The sequence below is a fragment of the Hypanus sabinus genome, chromosome 12 (genome assembly GCF_030144855.1).
Source record: "Hypanus sabinus isolate sHypSab1 chromosome 12, sHypSab1.hap1, whole genome shotgun sequence".
In the NCBI taxonomy this organism is placed as follows: domain Eukaryota; kingdom Metazoa; phylum Chordata; class Chondrichthyes; order Myliobatiformes; family Dasyatidae; genus Hypanus; species Hypanus sabinus.
In genome coordinates, this window is record NC_082717.1 from 60,579,944 (window position 1) to 60,594,087 (window position 14,144).

The window sequence follows — 14,144 nt, forward strand, 5'->3', positions numbered from 1 at the left end:
GAATAAAATTTAATCGATCTCCTCCCTGAACAAATAAGAACCAAGAAATGCAAATAATAGCAAAAATGGCAACAGACGTGTGATTCCAAGGCTGAGGTCTCTAGTAGATGACCCTGCGTTGAGCTAGAGGAAATGTCTACCTCCTACTTGTGAGTTGAGGGCCCCCATTGCAGTATTCATAAAAGTCAGTGAACAAATCCATTACACTGAAAAGATTTCCCTGTGTACTCCATACATATATATATATATATATATATATATATATATATATATAACATATGTACACATATGTATATTCTCATTTTGGTGGGGATAAAGGAGTAAGTAAGCGAATAAAGAATAACAACTAAGTGATATAAAATACACATTATAAGTATTTCTCGAGACAGGTTTATCACCTTGTACTTTTGCTTCTGTTTAGCTTCTCAACATTTTTAAAGTTAGCCAAACCTTATGGCTCTTCTGAAGGGGGTGAGGACTGTCTTTGGGAAACTCCCGGTCTCTTCCTGATATATTTCTCTCAGCCTCCTCCCGTCTTCTGCCTTCTCGATTCTCGCACTATTTCCCAAGCGGAGTGGGATAATTGCTCAGCCAGGCTTTCCCTCGTTTTGGTCACGCTGACGGGCAACCCTCTGGCCTTCAGGTCTATAGTCACCTCTACTACTGGCTAGTACAACTGCGTCCTGTTGTCATAAAACACTTGAGGTTTAGCAGGGTACGGAGTTTGAAATCTAATTTTTTTTTGCTTTAGTACTTGCTTTACTTCAGAGTGTTCTTTGCATTTCTGCAGGACTGCGGGGTGGGGGGGTAATCTTGGTCGAACTATATTAATTTATCGTTGAAAAACACTCTCTTCTTACCCCAGGCCCTTCGTAGAATCTCTGCCTTGGTGCTGTACCGAAGGAATTTTATTATTATTGAGCATGGCTTTCTATCCTGGGTAGGTTCAGGATGAGCACATGATAGGCTCTTTCGACTTCCAGCTCCATAGCCGAGGAAAGATCCAGCGCGCCCGACATTGACTTTCCGACAAACTCCATCATAGACGAGCCCTCCGGTCCTTTGGAAACGTTGTAGATTCTGATATTTTTCTGCTGTGATCTTCCCTCCAGGTCAAGCAGTTTACCTCCTTTGTGATGTAATACTTTTATTGTCTTACTCAGTATTCGTTCCACATTTTGAATGCGATCTTCCACCTTCTCAATGCGAGTCTCTGCCACCGCTATTTTTTGATTGACGCTGGTGAGCTGTAACTTAATATCATGGAGCTGCTGCTCTTTTTCTTTCCGGAACTCCCTTTTCTCTTTCAGGATTTCGAACATATTCACCACTTCACCTGAACAAGGCCCAGCGTCTGCCTCGCTAGCATGCAGTCAGGCAGGAGAGCCACTTGCTGCACTCCTCTCTTTTTACAATATTTTTATTCAGAAGAAAAAACAAGATTTACAGAGTGCAACACATAGATACATCTCAACATAAATTGTGTACATTCATATATTGTAATAGAATTGATCAAAATGTTATAGCATATCACATAAAGGTATACCACTCTGTAATCAAAAATTTAAAGATAGGTCATACATCATAAAAGAAAGATAAAGGGGGGAGGGGGAGGGGATCATCATCATGCTTATCCCCTCCCACTCCCCCTTTATCTTTCCTCTGATTGGTTTTCCACCAGGCGCCTCTAGGCCCTACCCCCTCCCCTATCTGTATTACTGGGCTTCGGCCCTCTCTTACCACCCATTCCTGATGAAGGGTCTTGGCCCGAAACGTTGGCTACTCTTTTCTCACAGATGCTGCCTGACCGGCTGAGTTCTTCCAGCATTGTGTACGTATTCTTTGATTCACAGCATCTGCAGTTGTATTTTTGTGTAATAACCAGACTTGATTAGGAAGCTTAAGGTAAAGGAGCTCTGTAATTTGAAAGGGAGAAGATAAGGTCAGATCTATCAGTATTAAGGTGAAGTAAAGGGAATTACAGAGGCATGAGAGAGGAACTGGCTGAAGTTGATTGGAAGGGCTCACTAGCAGGGATGATGGCAGTGCAACAACGGTTGGAGTTTCTGGGAGCACTTCGTAAGGCACACGATGGATACATTTCAAAGAAAGCATTCTAAAGTCAAGATGACACATTTCAATAGGAACTTGAGGGCAATTTTCACTTAATGTCAGCAAAAACAAGGAGGTGATTATTGACTTCAGGAAGGGGAAACCAGAGGTCCATGAGCCAGTCCTCATTGCAGCATCATAAGTGGGGAGGGCCAGCAAATTTGAATTCCTTGGTGTTATTTTTTTCAGAAGACCTGTCCTGGGCCCAGCACATAAGTACATTTGTGAAGAAGGCATGACAGCACCTTTACCTCCTTAGGAATTTGCGAAGATTTGGCATGACGCCTAAAACTTCAACAAAATTCTATAGATGTGTAGTGGAGCGTATATTGACTGGTTGCATCACAAGCTAGAATGGCAATGTCAATGCCCTTGAATAGTAAAGCTGACAAAAGGTAGTGGAAACAGCCCAATCGATCATAGATAAAGCCCTCCCCACTACTGATCATATCTACTTGAAACATTGTCACAAGAGAGCAGCATCCATCATCATGGACCTCCATTATCCAGGCTATGCTCTCTGCTTGCTGCTGCAATCAAGGAGAAGGTACAGGAGTCTGAGGACGCACATCACCGGGTTCAGGAACAGTTAGGCTCTTGAACAAGAGGGGCTAACTTCATTCACCTTCACCTAGCCCCCTCACTGAACTGTTCCCACAACCTATGGGCTCACTTTCAGGGACACTCTATCTCATGGGCTTGATATTTATTGCCTATTTATTATTATTATTTGGCATGTTTTGTTGTTTCTTTGTATTTACTGTAAATGCCCATAAGAAATTGAATATCAGAGTTATATATGGTGATATATACAGTGGCATGCAAAAGTTTGGGCACCCCTGGTCAAAATTTCCATTACTGTGAATAGCTAAGCTAGTGAAAGATGACCTGATTTCCAAAAGGCATAAAGTTAAAGATGACACATTTCTTTAATATTTTAAGCAAGATTACCTTTTTATTTCCATCTTTTACAGTTTCAAAATAACAGAAAAGGAAAAGAGCCCAAGGCAGAAGTTTGGGCACCCTGCATGGTCAGTGCTTACTAACACCCCCTTTGGCAAGTATCACAGCTTGTAAACGCTTTCTGTAGCCAGCTAAGGGTCTTTCAATTCTTGTTTGGGGGATTTTCACCCACTCTTCCTTGCAAAAGGCTTCTAGTTCTGTGAGATTCTTGGGAGTCTTGCATGCACTGCTCTTTGGGAGGTCTATCCACAGATTTTTGATAATGTTTCGGTCAGGGGACTGCGAGGGCCATGGCAAAACCTTCAGCTTGCGCCTCTTCAGGTAGTCCATTGTGGATTTTGAGGTGTCTTTAGGATCATTATCCTGTTGCAGAAGCCATCCTCTTTTCACCTTCAGCTTTTTTACAGACAGTGTGATGTTTGCTTCCAGAATTTGCTGGTATTTTATTGAATTCATTCTTCCCTCTACCAGTGAAATGTTCCCCGTGCCACTGGCTGCAACACAAGCATGATCAATCCGTGCCTGTGCTTAATAGTTGGAGAGGTGTTCTTTTTATGAAATTCTGCATCCTTTTTTCTCCAAACATATCTTTGCTCATTACGGCCAAAAAGTTCTATTTTAATTTCATCAGTCCACAGGACTTGTTTCCAAAATGCATCAGGCTTGTTTAGATGTTCCTTTGCAAACTTCTGACACTGAATTTTGTAGTGAGGACACAGCAAAGGTTTTCTTCTGATGACTCTTCCATGAAGGTCATATTCATGCAGGTGTCGCTGCACAGCAGAACAGTGCATCATCACTCCAGAGTCTGCTAGATCTTCCTGAAGGTCTTTTGCAGTGAAACAGGCGTTTTGATTTGTGTTTCTAGCAACCCTACAAGCAGCTCTCTTGGAAAATTATCTTGGTTTTCTAGACCTCAAATTGACCTCTACTGTTCCTTTTAACTGCCATTTCTTAATTACATTATGAACTGAGGAAACAGCTACATGAAAATGCTTTGCTATCTTCTTTTAGCCTTCTCCTGCTTTGTGGGCATCAATTATTTTAATTTTCAGAGTGCTAGGCAGCTTACGAATTCTCCCACTTATGGTGGTATGAACATCGAATTCTCCAACTTCCGGTAATAACCTCCTTCTCCCTTCCCCAACCCACTTTCACTCTGTCTCCTCTTCTAGCTACCTATCACCTCTCTCATGACTCTACCTTCTTCTATTACCCACAGTGCTTTCCCCTTAGATTCCTTCTTCACCTTTCCTGCCTATCTCCTTCCTGCTTTGTCTCCCCACCCCTTGATCTTTCCTCTGATTGGTTTTTCACCTGGCACATTCCACCCTCCCCCACCTTCTTTATAGGGCCCCTGCCCCCTCCTTCTTTAGTCCTGACAAAGGGTCTTGGCCCGAAACGTTGACTGCTCCTTTCAATGGAAGCTGCCCAACCTGCTGAATTCATCCAGCTTATTTGTACATGTTCTTAGAGGAGCCCATGGCTGATGATAGTTGGGACAAGTTTTGATGTGTCTGGGTATTTATAAAGCTTTGAAATTTGCATCACCTGGCCTTTCCTAATGATGGTTGTGAACAAACCATAGCCCTAACAAGCTAATTAAGGTCTGAGACCTTGGTAAAAGTTACTTGAGATCTCAAATCTCTTGGGGTGCCCAAACTTTTGCATGGTGCTCCTTTCTCTTTCTTCACCCTAAGATTGTACAAAACAAAAATAATACACTAAACTTGCTTAAAATGTTGAAAATAATGTTTCATCTTTAACTTTATGACTTTTGGAGATCAGTTCATCTTCTACTCACTTAACTATTCACAGTAACAGAAATTTTGACCAGGGGTGCCCAAACTTTTGCATACCACTGTATGAATTTTGTTAATAAATTTACCTTGAACATTTTCATCCAGATGGTAGCCAGTTATGGAATTGCCCTGTAATTAGGCTATGGATAAAAAGGTGGGTTTATGTATCAGTATCACAATGGCATAAAGGGAATTACAGAGGCATGAAAGAGGAACTTGCGCAGGTGGATTAGAGGAGGATATTAGTGGGGATGATGGCAGAGCAGAGATAGCTGAAGTTTCTGGGAATAGTTCACAAGGGAAGTTAAGGACTGCATAAAAGCCAAGGAAAGGACATATAAAGTAGCAAAAGTGAGTGGGAAGTTGGATGATTGAGAAGGTTTTAAAATTCAACAAAAGGCAACCAAAATAGCCATAAGAAGGGAAAAGACGAAATATGAGGGCAAACTATCCAGCAATATAAAGCAGGATACCAAAAGTTTTTCCAGTTATATAAAGAGTAAAAGGGAGGTGAGAGTTGTTATTGGACCACTGGAAAATGATGCTGGTGAGGTTATAATGGGGAACAAAGAAATGGCAGATTAACTTAATGGGTACTTTGCAACTGTTTTCACTGTGGAAGACTCTAGCAATGTGCCAGAGGTCCGTGAGTGTCAGAGAACCGGAGTGAGTGCCATTGCTATTACAAAGGAAAAAGTGCTAGGCATACTCAAAGGTCTTAAGGTGGCTAAGTCTCCTGGACCAGATGGATTATACCCCAGAGTCCTGAGGGAAGTTGCTGAAGAAATAACAGATGTATTGGTCATGATCTGATTTTTCAATAATCACTTGATTCTGGCATGGTCTCAGAGGACTGGAAGATTGCAAATGTCACTGCACTCTTTAAGGAGGGAGGAAGGCAAAAGAAAGGCAATTACATGCTAGTTAGCCTAACAGTGTTTGTGAAAGTGTTAATATTATTAAAGATGAGGTTTTTGGGTACTTAGAGACTAATGATAAAATAAGTCGAGTCAGCATGGTTTCTGTAAATGGAAATCTTGCCTGGCAAATCTGTTAGAGTTCTTCAAGGAAGTAACAAGCAGGGTGGTCAAAGAGGAGGCAGTGGATGTCATTTACTTGGATTTTCAGAAGGTACTTGATAAGGTGACTCGAATGAGGCTGCTTAACAAGATAAAATCCGAAGGTGTTACTGGAAAGGTACTGACATGGATAGAGGAATGGCTGATAGGCAGGAGGCAGTGAGTGAGAATAAAGAGGCCTTTACTGTCTGGCTGCCAGTGACTAGTGGTGTTTCTCAGGGATCAGTATTGGGACTGTTACTTTTCACATTGTTTGTCAATGATTCAGATAATGGAATTGATGGCTTTATGACAAAGTACGCAGATGATACAAAGATAGGTGGAGGGATAGGTGGTGCTGAGGAAGCAATGTGATTACAGGAGGACTTAGACAAATTGGAAGAATAGGCAAAAAAAGTGGGAGATGGAATACCGTGTTGTGAAATGTATTTTGGTAAAAGGAACAATATTGTAGACTATTATCTAAATGGGGAATAAATTCAAACATCAGGAGTGCAGAAGGACTTAGCAGTCTTCGTACAAGACTCCCAGGAGGTTAATTTACAGGTTGATTCTATGGTAAAGAAGGCAAGTTCAATATTGGCATTTAGTTCAAGGGGAATAGAATATAAGCAAGGAGATAATGCTGAAGCTTTATGACACTAGTCAGGCCGCACTTGGAGTATTGTCAACAGTTTTGGGTCCTGTATCACAGAAAGGATGTGTTGTCTTTGGAGAGAGACCAGAGGAGGTACACGAGGATGATTCCAGGAATGAAGGGGTTACACATAGGAGGGGTATTTGGCAGTTTTGGGCCTGCGCTCACTGGAATTTAGAAGAATGCATTTTGATTTCACTAAAACCTACCAAATGTTGAAGGGACTGGATTTGGTGGATGTGGAGAGGATGTTTCCTGTGGTGGGGGTATGCAGAACTAAAGGGTATGGCCTCAAAACTGACGGGCGACCTTTTAGAACAGAAGAAAGGAGGATTGTTTTTAGTCAGAGAGTCGTAAATCTCTGGAATGCTCTGCTGTAGACCGTGGCGGAGGCCAGGTCTATGGGTGTACTTAGAGTGGAAGTTGATAGTTTCCTGATTGCCCAAGGCATCAAAGGATATGGCGAGAAGACATGTGTATGAGTTTCAGTAGGATCCGGGATCAGACATTATAGAATACTGGAGCAGACTTGTTGGGCTGATTGGCCTAATTCTGCTCCTATGTCTTATGGTTTTATGGGTTAATGGGCATAGCAACTCATTAGGGCCTGTTCTGTGCTGCATCTCTAAATAAAAATGGTGAAAAAATGTAAATGGACAGACTCTTAGGAGCATTAGGGTGCAAATCTATAGCTCCTGGAAAGCAGCAATACAAGGAGAGAGGATGGGAAGGTGTCAAGCATGAAAGTTGAGAAGTCATATGTGACGAAATAAAAATTTGGGGAGGCAGCACTTGGATATGAACACCTGGATGATTCCTGGATTAGAGAGTATCAACTTTAAGGAGGGGTTGGGAAAACTTAAATTATTTTCTCTTGAACTTTGGTAAACGTTATACTAGGGTGTCAAATTGTTATATTTCTGGTGGGTTTTTTTGCTTGTTTAACTTTCCTATGCATGCTTACAATTTTTATATAAGACCATAAGACCTAGAGTAGAATTAGGCCATTTCAGTTCTCCTCCGCCATTTCATCATGGCTGATCCATTTCTCTCTCAACCCCATTCTCCTGCCTTCTCCCCATAACCTTTTATGCCCTGACTAATCAAGAACCTACCAACCGCCACCTTACATATATCCTGTGACCCAGCCTCCATTACTGCCATTGCAATGAATTACACAGGTTCACCACCCTCTTGATAAAGAAATTCTTCCTCACCTTGTTTCTAATTGGGACTTTGAACAGCTTATAATACTCCAAGTGAGGCCTTACATGTGCCTTATACAGCCTTAGCATTATATACTTGCTTTTATATTCTAGTCCTCTTGAAATAAATGCTAACCTTGCATTCACTTTCCTCATGCCAATTTAAACTGCGAATTAATCTTCAGGGAATCCTGCATGAAGACTTCCAAATACCTTAGCATCTTGGATTTTTGAATTTTCTTCCCATTTAGAAAATATTATGCTTTTATTCTTTCTACCAAGTGCATAACTATGCACTTTCCAACATTGTATTCTATCTGCTATCTCTTTGCCCATTCTCCTAATCTCTCTAATTTGCAGTCTCTCTGCTTCCTCAGCACTACCTGCCTCTTCAACTACCCTCATATTGTCCACAAACCTGACAACAAAGCTATCAATTTCATCAGCCAAATTGTTGACATGCAATGTAAAAAGAAGTGGTCCCAACACAGGCCCCTGTGGAAGTCTACTTGTCACCAGTAGCCAATCTGAAAGGATTTCCTTTATTCCCACTCTTTGCCTCATTTCATTCAGCCAATGATCTATCCATGCTAGTATTTTTCTTGTAATATCCTGGGCTCTTATTTTGTTTAGCAGTCTCATGTGCAGCATCTTGTCAATGGCCTTTTGAAAATCTAAGTACACAAGCTTTTCCTTTGTCTATTCTGCTTGTTATTTCTTCAAAAAATTCCAACAAATTGGTCAAGCACGATTTTCCCTTAAGGAATCTATGTTGACATTTGGCCTATTTTGTCATGTGCCTCCAAGTACCCCAAAACCACATCCTTAACAATCGATTTCCAACATCTCGGAAACCACTGAGGTCAGGTGAACTGCTTAATAATTCCCTTTCTTCTGGCTCTCTCCCTTCTTGAAGAGTAGAGTGCCATTTGCAATTTTCCAGTCCTCTGGAACTATGCCAGAATCTATTGAGTCTTGAAAGATCATTACTAATGCCTTCATAATCTTTTCAACCACCTCTTTCAGAACTCTGGTGTGTAATGTATCAGGTCCAGGTGACTTATTTACTTCAGACCTTTCAGTTTCCACCTCCCTAGTAGTAGCAACTGCACTCACATCTGTCTCCTGTCACACTCAAACTTCTGGCATACTACTGGTATCCTCCACAGTTAAGACTGAGGCAAAATACTTATTCAGTTTATCCACCATTACCTTGTCCCCCGTTACTATCTCTCCAGCATTATTTTCCAGTGTTCTAATATCTACTCTTCCCTGTGTTTTACCCTTTATATATCTGAAAAAACTTCTGGTATCATTGTTGATATTATTGTCTAGCTTACCTTTATATTTCATCTCCCCCCACCCCTTTTGGCTTTTTTTTAAGCTGCCTTCAGTTAGTTTTAAAAAGTTCCCCAATCCTCTCACTTCCTACTATTTTATGGCCTCTCTTTTGCTTTTATGTTGGCTTTGACTTTCTTCGTCAGCCTCAGTCAGGCCTTTAGAATACTTTCTCTTCTTTGGGATGTATATTATCCTATGTTTTCTGAATTGCTCCTAGAAACTCCTGACATTGCTGCTCTGTCATCATCTCTGCTTGTATCCCCTTTCAATCAAATTTGCCAGCTCCTCTCTCGTGCCTCTGTAATTCCCTTTACTCCATTGTAGTACCGATAGATTTAACTTTAGCTTCTTCCTCTCAAATTGCAGGGAGACTTGTATCATGTTATAATCATTGTTATCTAAGGGTTCCTTTAACATAAGCTCCCTGATCATATTGGGTTAATTATACAACATTCAATTCAGAATAGCTGATTCCCTAGTGGGCTCAACCAAAGTTGCACCAAAAAGCCATCTTGGAGGCATTCCACGAATTTTCTCTCTTGGGATCCAGCATCAACTTGATTTTCCAAATCTATCTGTATATTGAAACATTGTTGCTAATGTAACATTGCCTTTTTGATGTGCTATTTCTATTTCTCACTGTAATTTTTAGACCTCATCCTGGCTACTGTTCGGAGGCCTGTAAATAACTTCCTCTAGTGTCTTCTTACCCTTGCAGTTTCTTAACTTTATCCAAAAGGATTCTACATATTCCGATCCTATGTCACCTCTTTCTAAAGATTTGATTTCACTTTTACCAGCAGAGCCAGTCCTCCTCTAATGCCAACCTGTCTTTCCTTTTGATAGATGGTATATCCTTTGATATTAAGCTCCCCGGTACAATCGTCTTTCAGCCTTGACTCTGTGATCCCCACAATGTCATCCCTGCCAATCTCTAACTGTGCTACAAGATCATCTACCTTATTTCGTATACTGCGTCCTGGACACAAAACATCCCTGACCTGGCACCTGGGAGGCAACATACCTTCTGGGTCATTCTATCACTTCCACAGACTCTCCAATCTACTCCTCTAACTGCATTCTTCCACTCCCCCCCCCCCTTGCCTTCTGAGCCACCCATAATCATCTATCTCCACTCTCTGGCTACTTTATTAGGTACAACTGGTCTTCAATGCAAATATCTAATCAGTCAATCATGTGGCAGCAACTCAATGCAAACATGGTCAAGAGGTTTAGTTGAGAGGAGGAATATTCCAGTAGAACCCTGGAGTCCTGTTTGGAGTTTTGGAGCAAAGGGCTGAGCCTGCTGTTAGGCAGGAATGGTGTGGGGTAGAGATGGCAGCAAGAGACAGAGAAGATGGAGGTAGTGAAAGGGAGATGGTATTGAGTGATAGGAGTTGGCTGGTGGAAGGTGAATGGCAAGTTACTGGGAAATGGAAAAATAAGCAGCTGATTGAGTATTGTTGTGGTGATGAAGGCAATAGACAGGATTTAAATTAAAGAAAGAAGGAAGAGTGTAAAGTTTTGTTGAGTTTTGACAGTGGACCTGTTTCTGATATCAATCCAATCCAGCTAAGGATTTGAAAAATATCATTAGGAGATATTGTGAGTGCAAAACCTTTAAGAGATGGGACACTATTTGTGTTTTGTAAACATAATAAGTAATTTGAGAAAGCTTTGGGGTTAAAAGCTGTGAGAGGATGGAAAGTAACACCAAGGAGTCATGTTGAATGACAGTGGCTTTGGGGAGTAAGCTCTGGAGTGCCTCAAGATGTATCCATGGACTAGTTGGGGGATAAGTTGTGGATGGTAAACATTTAAAAGAGTCTTGTGGAAGAGTCAGAACAAATAGCTCATTGATGTTGATTAAATTGATGAAAAAAAGGTGCCAGGTAGGGTTGCTGACCCTCTCCACCACTGATCCTCTGATGAGGACTGGCTCATGGATCTTTGCTTTCCTTGTCCTGAGTCAATAATCAGTTCCTTGGATAAGCTGAAGTTGAGTGAGATGTTTCAGTCTGCCTTTTTCTATCTGATTCATAACAATCTTTGATTTGGCCAATGACTGTGATGTCATCAACAAACTTGAATATGGCATTGAAGTTGTGCTTAGCCGCACAGTCATAAGTGTAAAGCGAGTAGATCAGGTAAGAGGACAGAAGGTTGCCACCATTATTAGTGTTGGGTGCACTGCATTTATAAGGTCTTCAGTTTTGGGTGAATTGGAAATGAATGGGCACAAAATCTTGAGTTGGTTAATGTGGAATATAGTCCTAGTGTGTTCTTTCCTGTCAGCCATCCATGGTTTATCCCTCTGCCCATGGTTGACTTATATCTTCAAGAAAAGATCAAGATAAAAAACGATTGATATCAGTGGCACAGAATTTCAGCAATATGTGCAAGGCAGATTTCTTGCATATCTACACAGATGATTCAAAAAAATCAAGTGAAAGGTCATGCAGACGCTTCTGGTTTAGGTGTCTATTTAGAAAAGGTTATCAAATAAAGTGTCAGTATTCATGTCTGAGATAATTGCTGCCTCTTCAGCCTTGGAATAGGTTGAGAAATATGCCCTGATTACTTTTTCATTTTAAGGATCTTTTTATTGATACACAATATTCTACAACAATAGAGTAATACAAAACTTCAACAATTGAAATGTATACAATTAGTAAAGCTGAAGAAAAAAAACTAATCATAATATATAAAAATGAAAAAAAAATTATATAGAAAAAAGAAGGGGAAAAAAAAGAATCCCATCTAACTAAGAAAAAACCCCATTAACTACAAAAAAAACCCATTAGGAATCAACCCCCAGAAGCAATATGTTTAGCCATCATCTAAATATATATTAAAAAAGTCATCAACCGCCAATTCACATTTTTAAAAAAAAGATAATAAAATTGGAAGGAAACCATATAGAATAATTCAAATTAAATGGTAATAATTAGCAAAAGAACCCCATCTTCTCTCAAAATCAAATCAATGTTCAAAGAGTTCTACTTCTAATTTTTTCCAAACTGAGACATAACATTACTTGAGAAAACCATTCAATTAATGTAGGGGAAGAGATATCTTTCCATTTTAATAAAATAGCCCTTCTTGCCAACAATGTAACAAATGCAATTACATGTTGATCTGAAGATGAAATACCTTGAATATGATGCGGAACTATTCCAAATAGAACAGTTAATCTATTAGGTTGTAAATTAATTTTCAAAGCTTTAGAGATTGTAGAAAATAAAGATTTCCAAAACAGTTTTAACGAAGAACATGACCAGAACGTATGTGACAAAGTAGCAACTTAAGTTTTACATCTATCACAGTGATTATCAACACTAGGAAATATTTTAGATAGTCTCTGCTTTGTTAAATAATAACGATGGACAATTTTAAATTGAATTAGTGATTGGCACATATAGAAGAATTTACGTTTTTCAAAATACGAACCCACTCTTCATTCACAGAGATCATATTAAGTTCTCTCTCCCAATCTTGTTTAATCTTTAGTGATTGGTTCTCTTTTTGTAACAAAAGTACATTATAAATTCTACTAATGGAATTCTACTAATTTTACTAATTCCAAATTTAAAGTTTTACCTGGTTATTAAACAATCTTTACAGATTTGGATTCAGTTTCGTAATTTTTAAAATTTTAAACAATTTAAGTTGTCTAGTTGTATATATCGAAACTTTTCATTTAAACCTTCAATAATCGACTGCATTTTTTTCTTATGGAAAAATGAAGGGATCCATTTTTTTACAGATTTATTCTGTGATGGTCGATTGATGACTTTTGAAGAGTTAATTAATAAATACTCCCTCGTTCATACATATTTTTTGCAATATTTTCAGGTTAGACATTTTTTACAACAATATTTACCTAAGCTTCCATATTTACAAGAATCTGGTTTGTTGGATACCATTTTGAAATTTAATCCCTTAGTGAAAGGTTCCATACGTCCTGGTTACAATTGCAAGAAGAAGTTTGTGAACCCTTTGCAATTACCTGGTTTTCTGCATTAATTACTGAGAAATGTGATCTTCATTTAAGTCACAATAATAGAGAAACACAAACTGCCTAAACTAATAACACAGAAACAATTGTACTTCTTCTCACCATTACTGAGTACGCCATTTAAACAATCATAGTTTCGGTTCAATAAAGTATGTGTACCTTTGGAGTAATGCCTTCTACAAAAACTATTTGGAATCAGGTGTTCCAATCAATGAGTTGAGATTGGAGATGTGGGTTGTAGAGATGCCCTTTAAAAAAGACATACAAAATCAGGTTACTGGCAGAACCTGCACTTCTCAAGAAAGATCTCTTTTTGTGTACAATGCCTTAAATAAAACAACTTCCAGAGGGCTTTAGAAGAAGAATTGTAGAGATGCATGAAGCTAGAAAAGGCTACAAAAGCATTTCTAAAGACCTGAGTGTTCATCAGTCCACAATTAGAGAAATTGTCTCCAAATGGAGGAAATTCAATACTGTTGCTATGCTCCCTCGGAGTGGGCATCCTGCAAAGATCACACCAAGAGCACACTGTGCAATGCTGAAGGAGGTGTAAAAGTACCCAAGAGTAGCAGGAAAAGACCTGCAGAAACCTCTCGAATTTGCTGAAGTCTCTGTTCATGTGTCCACTATAAGAAAAACACTGAACAAGAATGGTGTTCATGGTAGAGCATCATGGAGGAAACCACTGCTCTCCAGAAGCAAAACATTGCAGCACATCTCATTTGCAAAAGACAACCTGGGTGTTCTACAACACTCCTGGGACAATATTCTATGGATAGATGAGACAAAAGCTAAACTTTTGGTAGAAATGTGCACTGTTATGTTTGGAGGGAAAAACACACCAACACCAAAACTGTATACAACTGTGAAGCATAGTGGAAGGAACATCATGGTTTGGGGCTGCTTTGCTGCCTCAGGGCCTGGACAGCTTGCAGTCATTGAGGGAACAATGAATTCACAATTGTATCAAGACATTTTACAGGAGAA

General features: G+C 39.7%; 1 protein-coding gene across 9 annotated transcripts in view; it reads left to right on the top strand.

Moving 5' to 3' along the window:
- The window catches only part of si:zfos-1056e6.1 (uncharacterized protein LOC107988029 homolog), a 134,044-nt gene that overhangs the window by 91,295 nt on the left and 28,605 nt on the right, over positions 1-14,144 (top strand). For 4 of the 9 annotated variants that reach the window (XR_009515127.1, XM_059986046.1, XM_059986047.1 and 1 more), the window contains exon 8: positions 3,087-3,143. The exons of the other annotated variants lie outside the window; for them this stretch is intronic. Coding sequence is in view for 3 of the 4 variants with exons in the window: in XM_059986046.1 (XP_059842029.1) it covers positions 3,087-3,143 (57 nt within the window). In the remaining variant the exon portion in view is untranslated. The remainder of the gene's footprint in view (positions 1-3,086; positions 3,144-14,144) is intronic. 9 annotated transcript variants of the gene reach the window in all.